The sequence below is a fragment of the Myiozetetes cayanensis genome, unplaced genomic scaffold, assembly GCF_022539395.1.
Source record: "Myiozetetes cayanensis isolate MyiCay16 unplaced genomic scaffold, myiCay2020 scf5-8, whole genome shotgun sequence".
Classification (NCBI taxonomy): domain Eukaryota; kingdom Metazoa; phylum Chordata; class Aves; order Passeriformes; family Tyrannidae; genus Myiozetetes; species Myiozetetes cayanensis.
The window spans coordinates 29,539,152-29,560,827 of NW_026087742.1; the positions used below are offsets into that span (position 1 = coordinate 29,539,152).

Here is a 21,676-nt window from a genome sequence, read left to right on the forward strand (position 1 = left end):
CGTTCTGCCCTGAACCTGCCAGCAAAATTCCTTTGGGCATCAGTGGAGTGCTTAGATAACCAACCCACAGCCTGTTTTGCAAGCAAGGGAGTCACCAAATGCGTGGCAAAATCAGGCACTTTGCAATCCAACAGCACCCCAAAACCTTTTGCAGGGGGGAGCTCCTGACCCTACCTTTCTTCCCTAGTACAGTCTCGAGAAATTCACCCTGCAGCCCTTTATCCTATAGGAAATGCCTCTCAGCTTCCATAGGGGGTAGGCACCTCCCTGCCACAGACTTTGGCTGAGCCATGGATTATGTTCTATGGCAGGGTTCAGTGTTTTCTAAAAATTTTCCCCATGGGTGTTTTCCTCAAAATCTTTCCTCCCAGTGTATCTCACTCATTTTAAATCCTGTTTGATCCTTTTTTTTTTTTTTCTTCACCACTTGCAAAGGCACAATTCTAAAAGCAGAAGAAAAAAGATGCAAAAGTAGCACAGAGGAAATGTGAAAGAAGTTATTTTACTCCAATTCCCAGTGATTTGCTTCAAAAGCAATGAACACTATGGGGACAAAATTCTAGGAGCAAATGAAAAGGAAGGAGAGGACTGTAAATCCCCCTGACCACAAGCTGTTCATGGAAGGGACTCCAAATTTTTCAGCAGAAGGCAGGCAGTAAGGAGGGTGCTGCACACCCCAGTCCAACTCTCAGCGCCTTGCAGGATTGGACCCTGATGCTGTGAGCAATCACTGTTACCTGCTCACCACTCTTTATAATAAAGTGACATTGCTTGGGGAGGAAGAACTTTATTTAATATAAAACTAATTTAGCCAGAGCTGGAGTTTTATCTAAAGTCAGTGTCCATTAGCAAAGCTCAGCCAAGTGCAAAGAAGCATAATATACTGAATTTCAGAGCTGTTCCGTACAAGCAGTTTTTATTTGAAACTTATTTTTGCTGTTCGGTGAACCTAATAGGATGCAGGGCAAATGGTTTAGTGGCTCTCTCAGATCAGTTTACTGTGCTCTTTAACCTGCTTTTGGTGAGAGTAAAAAGGCCCCTAATAGCATGTTAATGGAATACGTTGAGTTAATATTTACCAATATGTCTGGTCTGAGATTATCATCTGAGCAGAGATCAGAACAAGACCTTCTTTATGAACATGGGTGATGTTGAGAAATTAGATGTACATCCTGAACTGATGTTAACAAATTATTCCCAGTACCCTGACTTTGAGTTGTTTTTACACATGGATGTCTGGAATTCAGTCTGATATTTTGTATCCTGCATAAGAAGTCTGTATTTTGTCACTTCTTGCAAGTGCTAAGCCAGAAGTCTCTGTTCAACCTATTTGTCTACTTTCAATAGGACATTAAAACAGCTCCAAGTCTGAAAGATCTGGACAAAGAAAAATTAATTTCCCCATTAAAGAAGTGAGTGGTTGAGCTAACAGAGCTAACAGAGACTGTAGTGTGATATGAACTGTGATTTATTGCTAAATTTATTTTTGGCTTTGGTTTAATAATCCAACGGAAAAGAAATCCCAGATAAAGATACACAGAGCACTGTAGGGTGACTGCAAAGAGAACTTTTTCTGGGAGGTCATTTTCTGTCCCTGACTTTGAAGGAAAACATACTGATAGTGATAGGAAATGGGATAGCAGAAGTGAAAGGTCAGTGGAAAGTCCTGACTGTTGGCTGCTTTATGTTATTTTAAAACTTTTACTTCCTTCTAAAATGTACTTTAGGGGGGAAAAAAATTGTTTGTATCAGGATGCTGGCTGGAGTTCTCTGCGTCTGTACATCACCCCAAACCACTGCTTCTGAGTATTGTTTGGGTTAGTCCAAGAGGAATGTGTGGGATGAATTAGATAACAAACCATGCAAATAAAGTCAGAACTATTTCCATCAGTCTGTGCCTCATCAGGCCCTTACGCCAGGAGCACACAGTTGCCCATACATGCAGTGAACTAGACTTACAAACTCCAAAGGGTTATTTGCAAGCCCACAACTGCTCACATACCCTCATGTAGTGCAGATCCTTCTGCCCCATGATATACAGCTGAAATACAGGAATGGATATCTCAGAGACAGGCACATAGTTACTGTCCTCACTCGTTTCAGGGAGAGCCCAGGGGACTCACATTTTAGATGCTGATATCTGTACCTGCACACTCACATCATAGACAGCTGAAGGGAGGTTAGTGAATAATACCCTGACACTAACTCTTTGACCCAGCTGGGATTTACTGTCCTGACTTCTTGTGGTTGTGAGCACCACACCATGTCTGCCTTTAGTTTACATCACTGCCCGTTTTCCGAAGGTTTTGTCCACCGTTGTATTGAGCTCTCCATTTCCCCGCTCAGTCCTTTGTGTAGGACACATCCAGTTCTGCAAGTGGGAATTGGAGAAATGGGGTGAGTCACAGTCAGCAGTCTATAGGATCAGGTCCAAGACAGTCCTACGGTCCTACAGCCTTGGGTCTACCAAGAGAAGGAGTTGGGTAGATGCTTGACTTGCTTGCCCCACACATCTTGAGAGTCCCCACTCTCTTATGGCCCATTCAGACCAAGATTTTCAGTCAAACCCCAGTGTACTGTAACTTCCCCAGCTGTTTGATCGGGAGCTGTGTGTCCGTCAGCTGAGATATTCGGGGATGATGGAGACCATCCGCATCCGCCGAGCTGGATACCCCATCCGCTACACGTTTGTGGAGTTCGTGGACCGGTACCGGGTGCTCATGCCTGGGGTGAAGCCAGCATATAAGCAGGTGAGAATCTTCTTCTGGAGGTAACTAATGCTCTCTGGTGGACTCTCCAGAGATATTTATGGGATGTGCATTCTCTCCAAAAGCAATTATGCAGCATTTGATCCCCAGATGTCACAGGGGTGCTCTGGACCTTCCAAGTGAAGGAATAGTTACAGGGCTGGAAGGGACAGCTAGCCACTCTGTCCCTCTCACTAGTCTTAAATGAGGTGACAGTAAAGCCCTAGGAACCTTCTTAGCAGAAAACTGCAAGATTTGGGACCAGGAAAGGTCCACACTGGGCTTGGGAGGAGCAATGAGTGAGTCTGGTCCTGGGGAATACCAATCCCTTTTCTACCAGGGCGACCTGCGTGGGACATGCCAGCGTATTGCTGAAGCAGTGCTGGGGAAGGATGATGACTGGCAGATTGGCAAGACAAAAATATTCCTGAAGGTGGGTGGTTCTCCACAATTCCCCCTACTGTTTTGGATCCTTGCCTCTGAAGGAGTCTCCTGCCATTTCCTTTCCATCATACGATGTGACACTTTTCCATGGTGTCTGGGCTGGCATGTCAGTGGATAGAATCCAGGTTAAGGCATAATATTTGGGGCCAGTTTAGGAGCAGAAGGCAGGAGGAAGTCTTGACACTGTGCCAGCACTGATGCATTCACAAATCCATACGGACATGAAAGTTGTCACATACAGTGTACAGCCTTTTCCCTCCTGGACTGAACAGCTCAACCTCATCTCCTGCCTTCATCCAAAAAGGACAGTAGCAAGAGGCATGCCTATGCAGAACACTGCAGAGAGAGGGACATGACCACAATAGGCTTGCTTTGCTTTATGCACGTCCTTATGCAACTCCAGGTGTGCAGCATTGCAACACTGCAGCTCCATTCACACCATCTTTCCTTACAAACCAATTCTTGCACTGTAGGGAAGATAAGCCTTCTCTCCAGCAAAACTCTCAGTAGTAAACCCTCACTGTGTAAACCTAAATTCACCCCTAACCCCATTGTCAGCAGAGACACCCCCATCTCTTCCCTAGAATTTGTTCCTACTAGTTGCTCTTTCCAGAGCCTGTTATCAAGATCTCGCAGCTGTCAGGGCAGGAAACAGAGAAACTGGGAGGCCCCAGGGGGCTGCATGAGGTCGAGCAAAGCAGGAAACGAGTGGAGCTGCCTGTGCTGCACCCATTGCTCGGTGTGCTCTGACCAGGACAGAAAGCTGAATCATGCATGGCATGGGAGGAATCAGAATTGATTGGATTGATGCATCTGAAAGTCTCAGGGCAAAGGAAATTCAGTATTTCAAGGAACTGTTTTTCCTTAGGATAAGGAGGTGTTGCTAGAAGAAGTGATGGGACACAGGCAGCCTGGAGTTTGTTTCCAAACCTCTCCAGTGCTCCTAGGAACTGCTCCCATGGCTGAGAGAACTGAGAGGGAGCTCTGAATGGAAGGGCAGTGTAATTTGGTTGTTTTCAGACTATGAAGTATTGCATTTGCTGCTTCTGGATGCCCTGGTTCATGTGGGAATGAAGATGATAGATCACTAGGGTTTATGCTAGGATTTCTCTAGTGAGTAGATGGGATGATACTTGGGATATAAAATGACCCAGGAGTTTATTTTGAACACCTGCCCTGGAGAAGGGCCTTATACCATCCCCTCCTGCTACATGTCAGGCAGATGGAGAGCTTGAGACATTGGTGCTGTGTTACTTCCTCCCACAGGACCACCATGACATGCTGCTGGAGATTGAGAGAGACAAGGCCATCACAGATAAAGTCATTCTAATCCAGAAGGTGGTCCGTGGGTATAAAGACAGGTAGGTGTGAGCCTCACTGCCAAATGGGAGATGGGTTATATGGGATGCTTCATCCAGCAAGTGGCTCCTGGTGGCTGCATCCCTCCTTTGGTGCCCGATGGCCAGAGGGAACCCCTGATGTGTTGACACTCAGGTGCAGCAAGTATTAGAGGAAATCAGTAGGAGTAACAAGAGGAAAACTGTGTTGTCTGCCTCAAACCTGGACAGAATAGGACCTTCTGTCCCTGTTCAGTGCTGTCTTCAGAGGATCTGGTGTTTGCTATGACAGTGCAGCAGTTGGACTCTGAGCCTGCTAAAGGCAATGCTATGACTCTAGTCTATGGAGGTCCCCACAAGACTGCAGTGGAACCATGGGATCATCCACCATGACTGCAATTGCTCTCCCCAAAGCCTAGGGGGTTCAGAGCTCTTCTTTTTGCAACCCAGTTGTAAGATATGGGAGGAGGAGAGGTAGCCTGTGGGGAGCTCACGGCACCATTGTGGATGAAGATGGGGAGCCACAGTCAAGGATAAGCTTCACCCATGGAGGAGGGACAGTTCTTGGCCCTTTGTGCTCTTTGACTGTCAAACTATGGCTGTGACTCAGGTTGTGCTTTGCAGAAAGAGCACATACTAAATAACTCCTCAATCTTTCACATACTAATCTTAGCCTGACCCCCAAGCCCTTCCAAGACATTTGTCTCCAAGGTGTCTGCAGGTAGAATCAGATCAGGCTAAAAAGGATTGGAGGAGCAGATGGGGTAGCAGAGTGGTGTTGATGAAGTTTGCTCTTGGTCATTTGGGTGAGATTGAATCCATTCTCAGATGCTAGACTGAAGTCAGAAGGACACATAGTGAAGAGATTTCAGATGTGAGAAGAGGGTGCAGGGCTGGGGGAAGGAGGGGACCATTCTCAGCATGTCCTGCTTCCCATTCCCGTAACCTGGCAGAATCTGCCTGCAGAGACCTATCAGAGGAAACTCTTACAGGTGTTTATATGAAAACAAGACAAATGGGGGAAGGAGACATTTTCAGGCCAAAATGCAGTTCTCCACCTGGACACCCAGGTTCAAATCTGCAAGAGATGAGACCCAGGAGATGATGATAATAACTTGTGGCCAAACCACAAGGCAAGTGATTAAAATGCCTTTGCAGGTCCAATTTCCTGAAAGTGAGAAATGCAGTCCTGATGATTCAGAGATACTGGCGAGGACATAACTGCAGGAAGAACTATGGTGCTGTAAGTACACGGGTGCTTCCTCACACCTCTGCCTTCCTACCTCTTTCATCTGGGACATACATAAGAGTTTCCTGGTACAAAATGTCCCACTGAGTGTAGGAAGTGGGGAGGTTGGCTTTTATCAGTTGGGGCAATGAATGGAAGTTTGCTCTTTGTGCTTTGCCTTCTCATTGGAGAGCACCTGACAACCCTCTAGCTGTCCTTTGCCCCATGAGTTAGATGCCCATTGCCCCAAGTGGTCGCTTGAGGTTTTATAAGTCTTCCCCCAGTTTCCAGATGAAAACTCAAGAGCAGCTTCTTCTGAAAACCAAACTCCATCTCCAACTTGGGTTTCTCCCTAACCCAGTCCATAGTCCTCTTCTCTCCTTGTCCCGGCTGTCTCTGACCCAACAGGGAGTCATTTGGGAGGTGTGTTGGGACCTAAAGAATCTCAAAATCATCCTCAAAGCCTGAAACTTCATAGGAGTAGCCACTTGCAGGCTGGTCAGGATGCTGCCTCCTGCCACGAAACAGCACCTTGACTGTCAGGCAGGAGGCTTGCAGATGCTGGACCTCCATGGGAGCAACCCTTATGGCTTGTGGCTGTCTTGAAGTGACCAACCAGATGTCCTGAGGCCTCTGTAGGACTCAGTGAGGAAGAAACTATCTTTGTCCTTTCTGGGCTTTGAATCAATGCAGCAGCTGGAGGGCTTCACTTCTCCAGCCTCTTGGGGAAGCTCCCGAAGGTTTATCCTTGTGGGGACTGATTTCAGTGGCTCTTATTCACAGCCGTGCAAGAAGGAGGTTAGCAATGGAAATCTGCCTATGATGACCGAACCCCTGGGTGGTGGGGTGGTTTCATCCTGCTCCCTCTTGCAGATGCGGATTGGCTTCCTGAGGCTGCAGGCCCTCTACCGATCCCGCAAGCTCCATAAGCAGTACCACATGGCTCGCCGGCGGATCATCGAGTTTCAGGCACGGTGCCGGGGCTACTTGGTCCGCAGGGCTTTCCGCCACCGCCTCTGGGCCGTCCTCACCGTCCAGGCCTACGCCCGGGGCATGATCGCCCGCAGGCTGTACAAGCGCCTCCGGGGGGAAGTAAGTACCGCAGAGGAGAGGTCAGCTGTGGGCAAGAGAGGTGGGGAGAGGGGAGGAAAACGTGCTTCTGCATCACGTGCTCTTGGGATCCGCTTTTAAAGGGAAGAAAATTTCCAAAAGTAAGTAGATGCCTATTCAGGAGGGCTCTTCTGTTTATTCCCACAGTATCATCGGCGTCTGGAAGCGGAGAAACTTCGGCTGGCAGAAGAGGAACGACTCCGAAAGGAGATGAGTGCCAAGAAAGCCAAAGAGGAAGCAGAAAAGAAGCACCAAGTACATCAGGACTGATCTGTTTCTAGGGTTCTGTCTGTTTTCTGGGGACTGGTTTTGCTCCTTTGAGGGGCAATGACAAAAATATCTAAGGGATTTTTGCCCTGCTTGAGCAGTTTGTATTTAATTTTCTAGAATACTCTGTCTGTGCTCTAACTAACACTAACTCTGCTCCAGAATTTCTGATCTGCTGCACAGGAATGCCAGAGATTATAGCTATTATTCACTTGCTTTTACTATTGTATAATGGCTGACGGGGGAACTGGGACACCCTGTGTGTGTGTGCACATGCAGGGGTTTTGTATAAAAGAAATTAATTCAGTGGGAGTTTCTGTGCATGGACCAACACCTAAAAAAGCACTAAGGAAGTGCTTTGTCCTTCTGCAGTTAAGGAGTTGAGACATGGACATGTCACTGATTTGCTGCAAATCATGATGCTGGTGGTATTGTGCCCTAAGCACTGGGCAGTCTGCCTTTCTAAAACCAGACCCTGCAGAATATAGTTCCATCTCTTTGGAATGAGCAGTTCAGTCATTGCACTTGTCCTTTTGCAGGTACGCCTGGCCCAGCTGGCACGGGAAGATGCAGAGAGAGAAGTGAAGGAGAAGGAGGAAGCACGTCGTAAGAAAGAGCTCTTAGAAAAAATGGAGAAAGCTCGCAATGAGCCAGTGAATGACTCAGAAATGGTGGACAAAATGTTTGGATTCCTGGGGACAACCTCCTCCCTGCCTGGCCAGGAAGGACAGGCACCCAATGGCTTCGAGGTACTGGAGATGTACATGTGCCTGACTATCACATGGAAGGCTTTAACAAAATATTAATGAGACAAGGAAGAGAACAGCATTACAAAAGTGTGTCTCTGAAAGCTTCCTTCAAGGCCAGGCTTTTCTGTGTGGCCCCAGAGGGTTACCATGCTGTGGCTGGGGACGGGCAGGCAGCCTGCTGGCTTTCTCTGGGGCTACTGAATGGAGGAAAGCAGTATCACTACAAGATCATTGAGGACTGTGGCCTTTTGAGATCTTTTCCTTTACGGTTCATCACGCCTTGTGGCATTTAGCTCTTGGGCACCCTTTCCCCATGCTGCAAGCAAGGCCATGCTTGTTGCTTCTTCTGCTGCTCTGGAGACATTCCTGGGCACAGGCATGTCCCTCAGAGCTTGGGCTTTGCATGGGCTCTAGAGCTATATTCCATGTTTTCCCTCTGGCTGCCTTTTCCTTTTGGTATGGAAATCAGACAGAAAAGTCAGGCCCAAAGGAAAGAGGTAGTTCAATATCCAAAGCCATGCTGAGTGTCTGACATGTCCTTCCACAACAGGATCTTGAGCAAACCCAGAAGGAGCTAGAGGAAGAGGACCTGGATGCAGCATTGCCTCTCCCTGAGGAAGAGGAAGAAGATCTCTCAGAGTACAAATTTGCCAAGTTTGCTGCTACATATTTCCAAGGCACAACGACACACACGTACATCCGCCGGCCTCTCAAGCAGCCTCTCTTGTACCATGAAGATGAAGGAGACCAATTGGTGAGGCAGGGGATGAAAAATCTTTAGCAGGGCCGGGTGGGTTGCAGCAAGCCTGGGGAACCATTCAACCCACAGGTACAGCAGTTTCCCCTTGGGATACATGCACCTGCTGCACTTGTATCAGTAGACACTGTCTTGCCAGCATGCTTTTAGGGCTGGTAAGAGAACAAGCATTAGAGAGATGTAGCATTAGAGAGGAGAGTTATTCTCCTTGGTATTTGTGTTAAGACAATTAATGAAGTGCTCTTGGCTGAGGGTATGGGTGATGAAAATTGTTGTGTGAATATCACTTCTAAAGCTTCTGAGGAGCTGGGAAAGTTACTTCTTACCTTGTTGCACACACCAGTGCAGAACTAGAAGAAATGCTTGTCCTATAGCCAGCAGTGCAAGAGCAGAAATGGATTGAACCTGTATGGCTGTAATGCACATTACATTGACCATGAACTTGCCTTCACTCTGTTCCCCTTCCCCTCTGCAGTGGGGTTAGGAGCTACCGGTCACTGCCTCTCAATAAGGGCATCTCCTACCAAGAAGCAAACCTATTGTAGGGTGCACAAATACACTCATGATGGCACAAACACAAAGCCTGAATGTATGGTCCCATCCACCAGCCTGCCCAGCATGCACAGGGGAAACATATGGTGCAGGCAAAACTGTTGTGTGTGATACAGGGAAGTGTTTGATCTCTTGTAGATGTACAGAGGGACCACAGTGGTTATCCTGATGGATTCAGCATGGCTTGATCACCCCCTCTACTGCACCGGTGTGAACTAATGGAGTGTAACTTTCCTTTTAAATAGGCAGCACTTGCTGTATGGATCACTATCCTCCGTTTCATGGGAGATCTCCCTGAGCCAAAATATCACACAGCCATGAGTGATGGTGGTGAAAAGATACCAGTTATGACAAAAATCTATGAGACTCTTGGCAAGAAGACTTATAAGAAAGAACTACAGGCTCTGCAGGGAGAAGGAGAGGTAACTGCTGTGTTTACGGAAGAGATGCTATTATTAGGTGTTGGATATTGACATGTGTTGGAAAGAAACAGCTTGTGGGGTTTGCTGCAGGCAATCAGTTTGTTGATTTTATTCCCACTTATGCTACAAAGGGTGAATTGCCCATGTGTCGGTTGTTAATCCTGTCCTTTCTTCACAGGGATAACTGAATGTTCCCCAGCAATAAAGTGAAGGAAGTGCCCTGATATCTCTCATGAGGCTTTGATCTCTCTTCCCCACCCCGCAGGGCTAAAATACGTGGGGAGAATGCAATGTCCCATGTCATCGGTTTCTCATTTGGGGATTTCTTTTTGATCTGCCCTGAGTCAGAAGAGACTAAATTAAATATGTGTCCTTAATCTTGGAGCAGGAAGTAATAAGTTACCAGGAGATTAAGCTGTGGAAGTTAAAAAAACAAAACAAAACAAAACACCTATTGCATCCTGAGTGTATTTTGGGATGTCACTGGGAGACTTCATCTTAGTATCCTTCCCAGATAGGACACTGTGCTGGGTAAATCAACATCCATAGCACTGATATGCTTTCATCTTTGGCAATTGCTTCATTCAATAGAATGGTATTATCAGCTTTTGGCATCTTCTGGATGTCAGTGTTTAATTTTCAAGCAGTTTTCTTGACAAACCTCTGCAGCATTTGCAGAGGTAAATTAACAAATCTAGTTTTTAGAAATGATGATAGCATTCAGCACTTTCAGTGAATTATCTGAGGAGAGTAGCCTCGTCCAGATTGTAATTCTGTAAAAATACATGTCAGGAATCACCTGTCATTCCTTCTACCCATCATTTCTTGCTTGTTTATTTACAAAAAGGCATATTTTGGCCCATTGAGACATCAGATAGTACAGAAGAGAAGGAAAATTTAAGCTCTCCTCTTTCTCTTTGTTACATAATCTGTGCAGAGTGCAAAGAGATGCCTGAGCTGACCCTGAGCAAAATGATATGCAACCCCAGGTTTACAGTACCAACTTGTCTTTATAAGGGATATAAACCATCAGATCCTCAGGACTCAAAGTGTTGATTGTATGTGACATCATAGTCCTTTCAAAGCTGTTTAAAATGGGGAGGGCTTAACTGGGTCAAAAAGTTTGGTATAAAAGTAGAAATCCAACAGTAACTTGGTGATATATAGTCAGTGCCTAGGGCTGTTCCACATCAAATTTATTCTTCTGGGAAATCTGATAGAGCACAGGACTGGTTAAAAGTTATGAAACCATGGTGGATAACTACCTCTCCTTGAATTCCTGGCTAGATGGCTTCAAACCTGCCGTGCAAATGACTTGTCTCAGAGAGTGGTCATCTCATTTGCACTGTCATAAGCAGAACTGGGTGGACTTGGGTTGACTTAGACAGCCATGTATTCAACATAACCTTTTTCAGGTGTCCCCAGTATATAATTTTTATTCGAGGGATGCTCATGGTTTAGAGAGCATCTGCAAAATTCAGAGCCACATTTGGGTTTTCAAGGGGCACAGGAATATAGGTGCACACTTCTGGTTCCCACCAGCCTCTGAAATATCTCACTCTTTGCCCAGGATTAATGGTGTTTTGCAGGAGTCCAGGGGAGACGGGGAGAGCACTTGGCAGGGTTCTATGTCTCACCACATTGCATCCACCCTTCTTGCTTTGCAGAGTACTCACATTGATGGGCACAAGAAGAACAGTGTGCGGCACAAACTGGTCTCCTTAACACTCAAGAAGAAATCCAAACTGACAGAGGAGGTGAGAGGAGACGCTTGGCCGCCTGGCAGCACAAGTGCCGTTGGATTGTCTGCAGCCCTCTCTGACTCTCTTCTGCTTTTCCCTAGACAACATAGAACCAGCCCTCCTCTGGGTTTGGCGCTACCTGTCTCTCTGCCTGAAAGATTTAAGGAGTGTTTAAGGGGAAAGGTTGGCTTCCCGTGTCTCCTTGAGTCATTCTGCACCTCGCGCCGGCCTCCCCTCGGCTCCCGTTCTCCATCCATCCAGCACCTTCCCTCCCCTCTTTCACAGCCCTCCATCCAGCTGCTGATACCTCTCACCACTCTGTGATGGTCTGAATGTTATCCCTGCTTTTACCTTCCTGCCCTCCACTGTGGCATAGGTAGCAGAGTTGGGGTCTCCAACTGCTATTCACCCATCCTCTGCTCTGCTCCCATGCCAGGGACAAAGCTCCCCATGGGAGCAGTTACCCCAAGCTGAGAGCTTTTGAAAAATTCCATCTGAAAAGAGTGAGGAGCAATAAATCTTTTTTTTGGGGGTGGTGAAAACAATGCAAAGACTGTCCATTCCCAGAGCAGGCACCATCTCACCTGGCTTTAGGTGCTTGAGAGCATGAAGATTGCTCTCTAAGATAGTCACCCTCTAGAGTCACACACTCTAGAAATGTTTGTCTTTCTCTAGTGACTCTAAATGGAGATTGGGTTTCTTGGCTGAGACAGAGAACTGGTAGGCAGATGAATTCTATCCCTGTTTTCACAAGTAGCACCATGCTTATGCATTTTGGGCTGCGTCACTAGCATGGGGAGTGAGTCCATTTTGTCAGTGTTTTACTGATTATTTTAATGTGAATAAGTTAAAGGGACACATATTCCTTGGCAATAAGATGGGTTTATTCCAAAGATCCTTGGTGGCCCTCTCCCATCTTCACAACCAGCTCAGAGCTGGGATGCAAGGGTGCCATTGTAGAAATCCTGGGAAAAGAGCAATCAGGTGGAAGCATGATTAGACAGGACCATTTTTAACTTCACCCATACATGATAAAAGCCAACACAGCCAAACATTCCCATTGCTGCCAAAGTCCTAGATTGCAAGAACTTCTGAGACCCCTCCTGGCTGGTGGAGGAGTCCTCCTGGGGGAGCACCACACACTTGGGATGGGAGTGGGGGGAGACACAGTAACTGGCTGTACTGAAAGAGAGCAATGTGTCTGGTTGGCAGGTGACAAAGAGACTTCACGATGGCGAGTCTACGCTCCAGGGTAATAGCATGCTCGAAGACCGACCCACCTCCAACCTGGAGAAGCTCCATTTCATTATTGGTAATGGCATCCTCAGGCCAGCCTTAAGGTTAGAAATGAAGACAAAGGCATGAACATGCCATTCTTTTCATTCCTTCTTCCTTGAGCTTGTTTTGCAATATTTAAACAATTTTGATACTGTGTACAGCATTGAAAAGCTCTCATTTTATTAGTTTTATAGTTGTGTTGTATAATGCAGGTTGGACTGGATCATGTTCCTTACTTTCCGTATCAGACCAAATGAAAAGACCATGCAGAGGGATTCAAACACTTCTGAAAGTCCTAATGGCTACTGTATTTTTTTTTTAACATTCTCTCTTTGTTATCCACTTGACTATTTAGATCACTTTTGTTTGTGTGAAAATTTTTGATGGTATGAAAAGGAAAAACTCACTTTAGTTGCTAAAATAATTGTTCAAAAATCAGAAAGTGCCAAAATAAGGCCAACTGCACATCTTTTGTTTAGCCCTTATGTGTGTGTGTTATAATATTCATTACCTGTGCAGTGTCAGTCATTTCATTCACACTTGTCTGCTTACTCCAGAAACAGTGTGAGCATCTTCCTCTGATGATCACCTTCTCTTTTCACTTTATCCTCCCAATTCACCATGAAATCCTTAGCATTACTTTTCTGCACAGGCAGGCAGACCTGGTAGTGTCTTATGGGCTTTCTCATGAGTTTTGTCAGTCTAACAGGTTGTCTAACATTTTTTTGACTTCCCATGTAGATGAGAAAGTACTGTAATCCCCCATTTTGCATGTAGAGAACTAAGGTAAAGTCAAAAGTGGACATTCAGTCCCAAATGAGACACCTGTCAATATATGTTTCTGTTTGGACATCAGAGCAGGACAAACCTTGATCTCCACTGGACCTGATAGTTGCCTAAAAAAGCAAATTCAGGTGTCTCAAGGAACAGCGGCAAACAAAGACTCCCAGTTGATGGGTCTCTATGAAAGTTATTTTAGGATATTCTCTCTGGGAAATCCTTGTAAGGAACCAGAATAAACTCCATCATCCAGAGGTGACTTTGAGCTTCCCTGAACCTTGAGACTCCCTTTATTTCTCTCCTTCTCTAAGCAGTGTCAGTCAACTGTGGGAATCTTAGTTGAAACATGGGCAAAACTCAGAGGATATTACAGGACTGGTGATGGATGACATTTTAGAGATGCTGCAGTGATGAGGGCAGTTAAAATAATATCCATGCGATGCTAAAATGAACTTTTGACTGTCAGTCACATGCAAACAGGGTATGTCTCTTTGAGTGTGTAAAAAAACACTACCTTTCAATGTTTTTGTGTTTTTAAAAAGCTTTTTTTAATTCCTGTTAATTAATAGGAATAATTAAATATTTCATCTAATATTTTTAATGTTTAATTTTCACTTTTAATAATTTTTTTAAAATTCCTGTTGCAGGGATGAAATCTACTGTCAAATCTGCAAGCAGCTGACGCAGAACCCATCAAAAAGCAGCCATGCCAGGGGTTGGATCCTGATGTCCCTCTGCGTGGGATGTTTTGCTCCTTCTGAGAAGTTTGTGAAGGTAAAATGGAGATATTTGTCTCATGAATTATCTGCTAGTACATTTTCTTTTTCCACCCATGGGACCAGCTTTTCTCTTGGGTTTCACAGTTGAGGGAATCCCAGTCTTTGTCTTTGCCAGAAATGAAGATGACAAAGTTGCTGAGAAAAGTGTGCAAGATCCCAAGTTCCATGCCTTATGGGAGTCAAATGAATCACTCCTGAGAACTGACCCTCTCTTTCCTGTGATTCTGAAGGAAATCTACACAACCAGTTTAGATGGCACCTCCTACACTGTAGATGTGTGAAGATGTTATTAAGTGACTTCTGGCAGGACAGTTCCTTGTGGAAAGCTTCAAGTGGAATTTGCACAACCTGAATAGCCCACATTTCTCTCCTATTTCTGATATACAAAGGTCTGTGCATTCATTCAAGAATCTACTGGCTTTGACAGTATGGCCTCAGGCATGTACTCTAGCAAAATTGGCAAGGAATAGAACTACACAGCTAATTATAAATATAAATTGAAATTTTAAAATTTGCACTCAGAAAGGGAAGGATTTCATTTACCTGGAAGTATGTTTGTGTAGGTCCTCTCTGCATGATGTACATCCCCCACCACATGTCATATTGAAAACATCCAGTTCTAAACAACCACATTAGGTGACATTTAATCGGTCTTCAGCGGCACTGTGGATCAGCAGGACTGAAGTCAGTGGGGGATGCTAAGCAGCTGACACTTTTGAAAATCAGGTTGTTCTTAAGGAATTTCTTTGAGCTTTTTTCTGGGCAAAATTATGTTGCCCAGATCTGAATGGTCTGCATTCTAAATGAGTCCTTGAATTATAAAAGTTGGAAAAGACCTCTAAGATCAACAAGTCCAACCATAGCCAAGCCTGCCACTAAAGCATGTCCACAAGTGCCACATCTACATGTTTTTGATCACTTCCAGGGATGGTGATTTCACCACTTCCCTGTGCAGCGTGTTCTAGTGCCTGACCAGAAATAAAGATACTCCAATAATTTCCATATATATCAGATTAGGTGCTGGATTTTCAGCACTGAAAGAGCTGAAGCCAAGAATAGAAATCCCTTCTTCATCCCCAGGCCTTGCCAGTGAAATCTAATAAAGAAGATAAATCACTGACAAAGTGGCAGAAAATTAAATTATGTATGAAAATGACATCTGAGAAAGTAAAGGAATCCATGTGGATTTAAATCTTTAATAGCGAAAGATTGCTTTAGAGTAGTGAAGCATTTATAAGGAATAATTTATGAGCAGTTCTGGAGACTAAGACATGGAATCACAGGATTACAGAATCATAGAATGATTTGGGTTGGAAGGGGTCTCGTTGGAAGGTCATCTAGTTCAACTACCCTGCCATGGGCAGTGACACTTTCCACTAGAGCAGATTGCTCAAAGCCCCATCCAGCCTAGCCTTGAAGATTTCCTGGGTTGAGGTAGCCACAACTTTTCTGGGCAACTGTTCCAGTGCCTTACCAAGCTCAAAGGAAAGAATTTCTTCTTTATATCCAATCTAAATGTACCCTCTGTCAGTTTAAAGCAACTCTTCTGTGTGCTAGCACTCCATGCCCTTGTCAAAAGTTCTTCTGCAACTCTCTCATCTCCAGCCCCTTTATCTCCAGCCCTTTAGGTGCTCTAAGGTCTCCTTGGAGCCTTATTTTCCCCAGGCTGAACAATTCCAACTCTCTCAGCCCATCTTCATAACAGAGGTGCTTGAGCCCTCTCATCATCTTTGTGGCCTCCTCTGGACTTGCTGCAGCAGGTATATGTCTTTCTTGTGTTGGGGGCCCCAGAGCTGAACACAGTATTCCATATGAGGTTTTGTGAGGACAGAGCAGAGGAGCAGAACCTACTCCCTTGACCTGCTGGTCACACTGCATTTGATGCAGCCCAGGACACAGGTGACTTTCTGGGCTGCGAGCATACATTGCCAAGGCAGTGTCTCCCAGCAACAGTAAGTTTTTCTCCTCGGGATTGCTCTCAATCCATTCTCCATCCATCCTGTATTTGTCCTTTGGATTACCCCAGTCCATGTGAAGGACCTTGCATTTGGCCTTGTTGAACTTCAGAAGGTTCACACAGAACCACCTCTCAAGCCTGTGCAGGTCCCTCTGGGTGGCATTCAGAAGTTTTGATTAGTACTGAATGTTTTGAGAAGGGTACTGATAATGAGGCAGTTTTCAGAATGTATTCCAGCTCCCAAATATACAAGTTGTGCTTTGGATCCCATTGTACACCTTTCCATCGTATGTTAAGCATGGGTCAAGACACAGTAGCACTCCTGTTCTTTGCAAGTAACTCCTTTCTTTCAAGTAATAATGGGCTTAGGTGAGAAGACTCAGCCAGAAAAACGTAGAAATATGGAAAATATGTAATTACATAGATCATTATTAGCAATAGCATAATTAAAACTACACTTTTAGATTGCATCAACTGCTTACAATCATTTGCAGCAGCTGTAATCCATGTAACTTGACTGTATTACCTAGATATTTCATACTTTCTCTGTAAGTTACTATTGACAGAGATACCTGTCTCTCTAGCCATGTTATTTATGGTTGACAGTGTTATAAAGCAGCCTGAAGGAACAGCTGTGTGTTATCATTCAGAGAACTCTTTTGTCTATCTATAAGGTCCATCAGAAGAGTTTGATTTGCAGAGCTATTAGTCTTAGCTAACATTTTGGCCAAGATGTTTATGTAATATTTTTAAGTGTATTGTCCTTCATACTGTGTAAGTCACTGGATTGTATTTTCTCTACAAAATGTGATTGTATTTTTAACATACAGTGAAGTGCCTCAATTTTGGTTTAGGATCTTCCAAAATGCAATTTAAAATCTGACTAAAGAAACACCTGTTTAATGTCACTGTGAAAGATCTCTTGTGCTGGGAGCTATGTGTTCTGAGTGGCATTCACTTACAATTCCCTTGGATCATTACTTACACATCTTTTTCATTCACTCCTATCCTTTTGCCCAACACTCAATAACATTTTATAATACAGAGATAGAAATCTGTGGCAGCAATAGCAGGAACAGAAAAACTGCTGCCCTGGCTTCAATCAAAATTCTGTCTAGTCTGGTGTCTTATGTCCTCTAAGGCCAGAAAAGCACAGCAGAAGAACAAGGCAGGGGTGCAGACCATTGTACTCTCTCTCAGCTTCCAGTGATGTGATGTATGAACATCTGAACCTGAGTGGTATCACTGTTGTTAGTCCCAGAGGGCTTTTCTCCAATAAAACTTGCTTCTTAACCTTTGCAAGTGCCTGGTCTAAAGAGCCAAAGTTCTAACTCTTGTGTTCCCTGCTTCCAATAGTATTTAAGGAACTTTATCAATGGAGGTCCGCCAGGTTATGCTCCGTATTGTGAAGAGAGGCTGAGGCGAACATTTGCCAATGGGACAAGGACACAGCCACCCAGCTGGCTGGAGCTGCAGGTACAAGTCCTTCCATCTCCTCCCTGGGCAGCTGAGGCTTGGGGTTTAAGCCTTTCAGTGTCATAGAAACCACATCTCTGGCAGGACAGAAGGTGGGGCGACAGAATGCCTATTTCTGTGAAGAGTTTTGAGGTAATTCCAAGATACTGCATTCCCTGTCCATCCTGGCTTTGCTCCAGAGTACATATCTTCAGATCAGTGCCTTTGACTGCCTAAAAACTTTTAAATTAAGTGTGCTTGAGAATGCTATTAGGCCTTGAAGCCAGCTGGCACAGAACAAGCCCCATATATTCTAGGAAACTGTCTTACAGATGAAAGTGGCTGCAGGCAAACTGCCTCCTGAGAATGGTCCCTGGGACTTTTCTGGGGATAATCGTAGCTGGAACAGGCAGTTTGTGCAAAAATTACTCTTTTTCTCTGCTTGTTTACTAGCATAAACACAAAAAACTGTCCGTGAGCATTTCCAGGCATGTTTGTATTTATTGGATTAGGCACCTTGAGGCCTGAATGTATTAAATAAAATATCTGTGATTTCCAAGTGCTGCCAGTGGCTTACCATACATTTTCTTGTTGATAAATATGATATGATAGTATTCAAAAGCAGCCAGTCAGTGGGATCAGGAATGAGTAAATGGTTGTCAGAGTGGGATGGAAGAGTATGTATGTAAATAGTATTAAATAATTTATATATATATATATACACACACTATTTTTATATATATATAAATAGTGTATATATACTGTGTATATATATATATTTACATATATATAAAAATAGTATAAAAACCTTATAAAGTTTGACTTTCATCCATTAGGCAACCAAGTCCAAGAAACCGATCATGCTGCCTGTCACATTTATGGATGGGACAACCAAAACACTGCTGACTGACTCTGCAACAACTGCTAAAGAGCTCTGTAATTCTTTGGCCGACAAAATCAGCCTGAAGGATCGATTTGGCTTTTCACTTTACATTGCACTTTTTGACAAGGTATATCTTGAGTTCTTTTCCTGAATAGCTCTGTGAAAGAACAGGGAGGTTCTACTTGCTGTCACATAACTTCCAGAAGGCAGAAGGAACATTTCTACAGTGCAAATGATTTTCACAAAAGAGTAGTCAAACTGGAGGAGCATTGTCAGAAAATCTCCCTCCTTGGAAATACTCAGAATTTAGCACGAAAATGCACAGAGCAACCTGTTTAAAGATGGACCTGCTCTAACCACTGGGCTGGAGCAGAAACATCCAGAAATTCCTTTCCACCTACATAATTACATGATGCTATGTTCTTACTCTCAGACAGGCTTATTTGAGGTGAATTTCCAGTAAAACAAACAATGTGGATTTTTATGCAGGGGAGCTACTACATTTATTTGAAAAGCTAATGGTTGAAATTAAGCTTCCAAAATGAGCTAGAATCCAAACTGTCATACCTGCATTGGTATTTAACCTGATTTATTTAACCTAAAAACATACCTTTTTCAGAAATTCTGTTAAAATAAAGGTGAGCATAAATGAGAAGGAAAACAGACCTAGGGTGAAACTTCAACTGAAACAACTGTCAGTGAAACTGAAATACTCCTACAGCTGCTGTATAAGAGGATCATAGAATCATAGAATCAGATGGGTTGGAAAGGACCTCTGAGATCATGAAGTTCACCTCTTGATCCACTACCACCACAGGATGAAGTATCTTCTTACCTCCAGATGTGACCAGGTGGAGAAGAAAATGGTTTATACTCCTTCTTTATCTTTTTTGAGGAGACATTCATCCAGGAATGTTAAGTCTGAGGGAATATAATGCTTTAGGGCTTCATGCCAGACCCCACTGAAAAGACAGATGTGATAAATTCTGGCTAGTAGACATAGATATATTGATTTATTTTGATTATAAAGGAGGTCTGAATGAGTGACTCAAAAACAGATGTCTCCACCTAGAAAGAGCAGCTTTTAGAGAGGTGAATGTCATGTTTCCCTCTGCCCTGACTAGGTGTCCTCGCTGGGGAGTGGCAATGACCACGTGATGGATGCCGTGTCTCAGTGTGAGCAGTACGCCAAAGAACAAGGAGCACAGGAGCGCAACGCACCATGGCGGCTCTTCTTCAGGAAGGAGATCTTCACTCCTTGGCACAATCCAAGTGAGGACAATGTGGCTACCAATCTCATTTACCAACAGATCGTGAGAGGGGTGAAGTTTGGGGAGTACCGGTGTGACAAGGTATGTGACCTCAGCAGCTACTGGTCTGGTTCGACAAGTATCTTCTAGATGGTGAAGTAGGTTCCAATGAAGGGGATGATAAATATTTCTCCCTGGATGCCAATTAGCTTGGGGGTTTATGGTATTCATTTAGAAAACAGTAGCTACAACAATCAGATCCTCTTGACTGGGCTTGGGTACTGCATGAGCACTCTCTCCTGGTTACTTTTGGGTGGAGAAGTGAATGGCTGCTTCATCCATGAGCCTCCACTTGGAAGGCCACAGGTAATCTGAAAACAGATCACCAGGTCAGGATTACACAGCAAAACCCTGTTTGGTGAATTCTGCCAAGTCTTAGACATGAGAGATGCTTTTCAGGATACCCAGACCTCTGCCATGCAATACAAACCCAGTAATTCTGCCATACAGTGAAGGGACATTGGCAGCATAAACATTATGGCATAAGCTCTGGAAGCTTACAGAATTATTCCAAAGTCACTGAAATTAGTATCTCAGGAAACATAAAATTCTCTGAAAATGTCTAGCATATTTTTGAGGGGGGTTTGGTTGTTTGTTTGGTTGGGTTTTTTTTGCTTGTATTTAAAATCACCCAGGTGTCAAATTGAAGACATCTCTCCTCCCAAATACATGGTCATTCTCCTGTGGTCCAGTAGAGTCCAGTCACCATGGGAACTATAGTCGTCTTTTCACATCTCTTTTGCATTAACTTCAGCTCTTTTTTCTTTTCAGAAGCCCTGTCCTTTCTCCCCCACCTTCTGGTCTCCTTGTGCTATTATCATTGCAGTAACTCTATTATTTCACCCCACAATGCTTGAAATGTAGCTGCACCAAATGAATTTTACAGTTCTGCATTGTGTACAGGTGCTTCAGTTGCTGGGCTTCCCAAATGTGGGAAGTGATGGATACATGCAGTTTTCAATAACTAAGCTCTGTCTACCGTAGCAAAATCATCCACTGCTGACTGCAGGTATCAGACTGATCTGCAAAGAAAGACTGGGGCAAATGTGTTCCCACACAGTACATAGGAGGCTGTGTGGTGCTAGTCACTGAACATGTTAAGGCTTAGTCATAGCTTTTAGTGGTCAATCTCCTGTACTCTTGATGTGCAAAAAGCACTACTGAAGTTCTGTTGAAAGGAAGCATCACCACACCATGTACTGAAGCAGCAGTACATCCAGCTGCCACGAAGAGCTCCTTGAGTGGTGGAGGATGGATGTTGTGAAGACCTAGTAACAGCATTAACTTGGCTTGTTTGGGTCCCATAGGAGGAAGATCTGGCAGAACTGGCTTCCCAGCAATACTATGTGGACTACGGGTCAGAGATGGTACTGGAAAGGCTGCTAAATCTAATTCCATCCTACATCCCGGACAGAGAGATCACAGCATCAAAAACAGTAGAAAAATGGGCTCAGCTCATTATAGCCGCACATAAAAAGGTGGGGACAGTGGAGCACCATGGCATGCTTCTGTAGTTTCACATGTCTTTTAAATATTTGTCAGATATCATAGCTTAGCTCTTAGCCTGACCCAAAGCTAAATCAGTGAGAAAGGACAGAGCTTGTTCTAGCTATGTTCAGTTTTACTTCAGGTTTTGAGGCAAAATCTGACAGAAACAGGGAACTTGCAGAGATTGAGTGGGAGAAGCAAAATGCCATCTCTGGGGTGACATTCTTGTTACACAGGATTGTGGTGTTACTGGTTGTATTACAGTGGTCGTTCATGTCTCCAGGTAATGTTGGGACCTTATTGTGCCAGGCATTGTATAAAACCTCCCCAACTTCAATTAGAACATTTGTGACTCTCTCACATAGCAACCCGTTCCTTATGGGTAACTTGT

The 21,676-nt window shown here is 44.4% G+C and overlaps 1 protein-coding gene across 8 annotated transcripts in view; it reads left to right on the plus strand.

The window, feature by feature from the left end:
* The window catches only part of MYO7A (myosin VIIA), a 105,652-nt gene that overhangs the window by 68,948 nt on the left and 15,028 nt on the right, over positions 1–21,676 (plus strand). For 6 of the 8 annotated variants that reach the window (XM_050332599.1, XM_050332600.1, XM_050332601.1 and 3 more), the window contains 16 exons: positions 2,592–2,750; positions 3,088–3,180; positions 4,458–4,552; positions 5,687–5,771; positions 6,630–6,848; positions 7,014–7,121; positions 7,673–7,882; positions 8,433–8,636; positions 9,437–9,613; positions 11,281–11,370; positions 12,568–12,695; positions 14,061–14,187; positions 17,506–17,625; positions 18,441–18,614; positions 19,612–19,839; positions 21,105–21,275. In XM_050332599.1, coding sequence (XP_050188556.1) covers positions 2,592–2,750; positions 3,088–3,180; positions 4,458–4,552; positions 5,687–5,771; positions 6,630–6,848; positions 7,014–7,121; positions 7,673–7,882; positions 8,433–8,636; positions 9,437–9,613; positions 11,281–11,370; positions 12,568–12,695; positions 14,061–14,187; positions 17,506–17,625; positions 18,441–18,614; positions 19,612–19,839; positions 21,105–21,275 — 2,388 coding nt within the window. Of the gene's footprint in view, positions 1–2,591; positions 2,751–3,087; positions 3,181–4,457; positions 4,553–5,686; positions 5,772–6,629; positions 6,849–7,013; positions 7,122–7,672; positions 7,883–8,432; positions 8,637–9,436; positions 9,614–11,280; positions 11,539–12,567; positions 12,696–14,060; positions 14,188–17,505; positions 17,626–18,440; positions 18,615–19,611; positions 19,840–21,104; positions 21,276–21,676 lie in introns of those variants that run through there. The other 2 variants (XM_050332598.1, XM_050332605.1) reach the window with 2 other exon arrangements.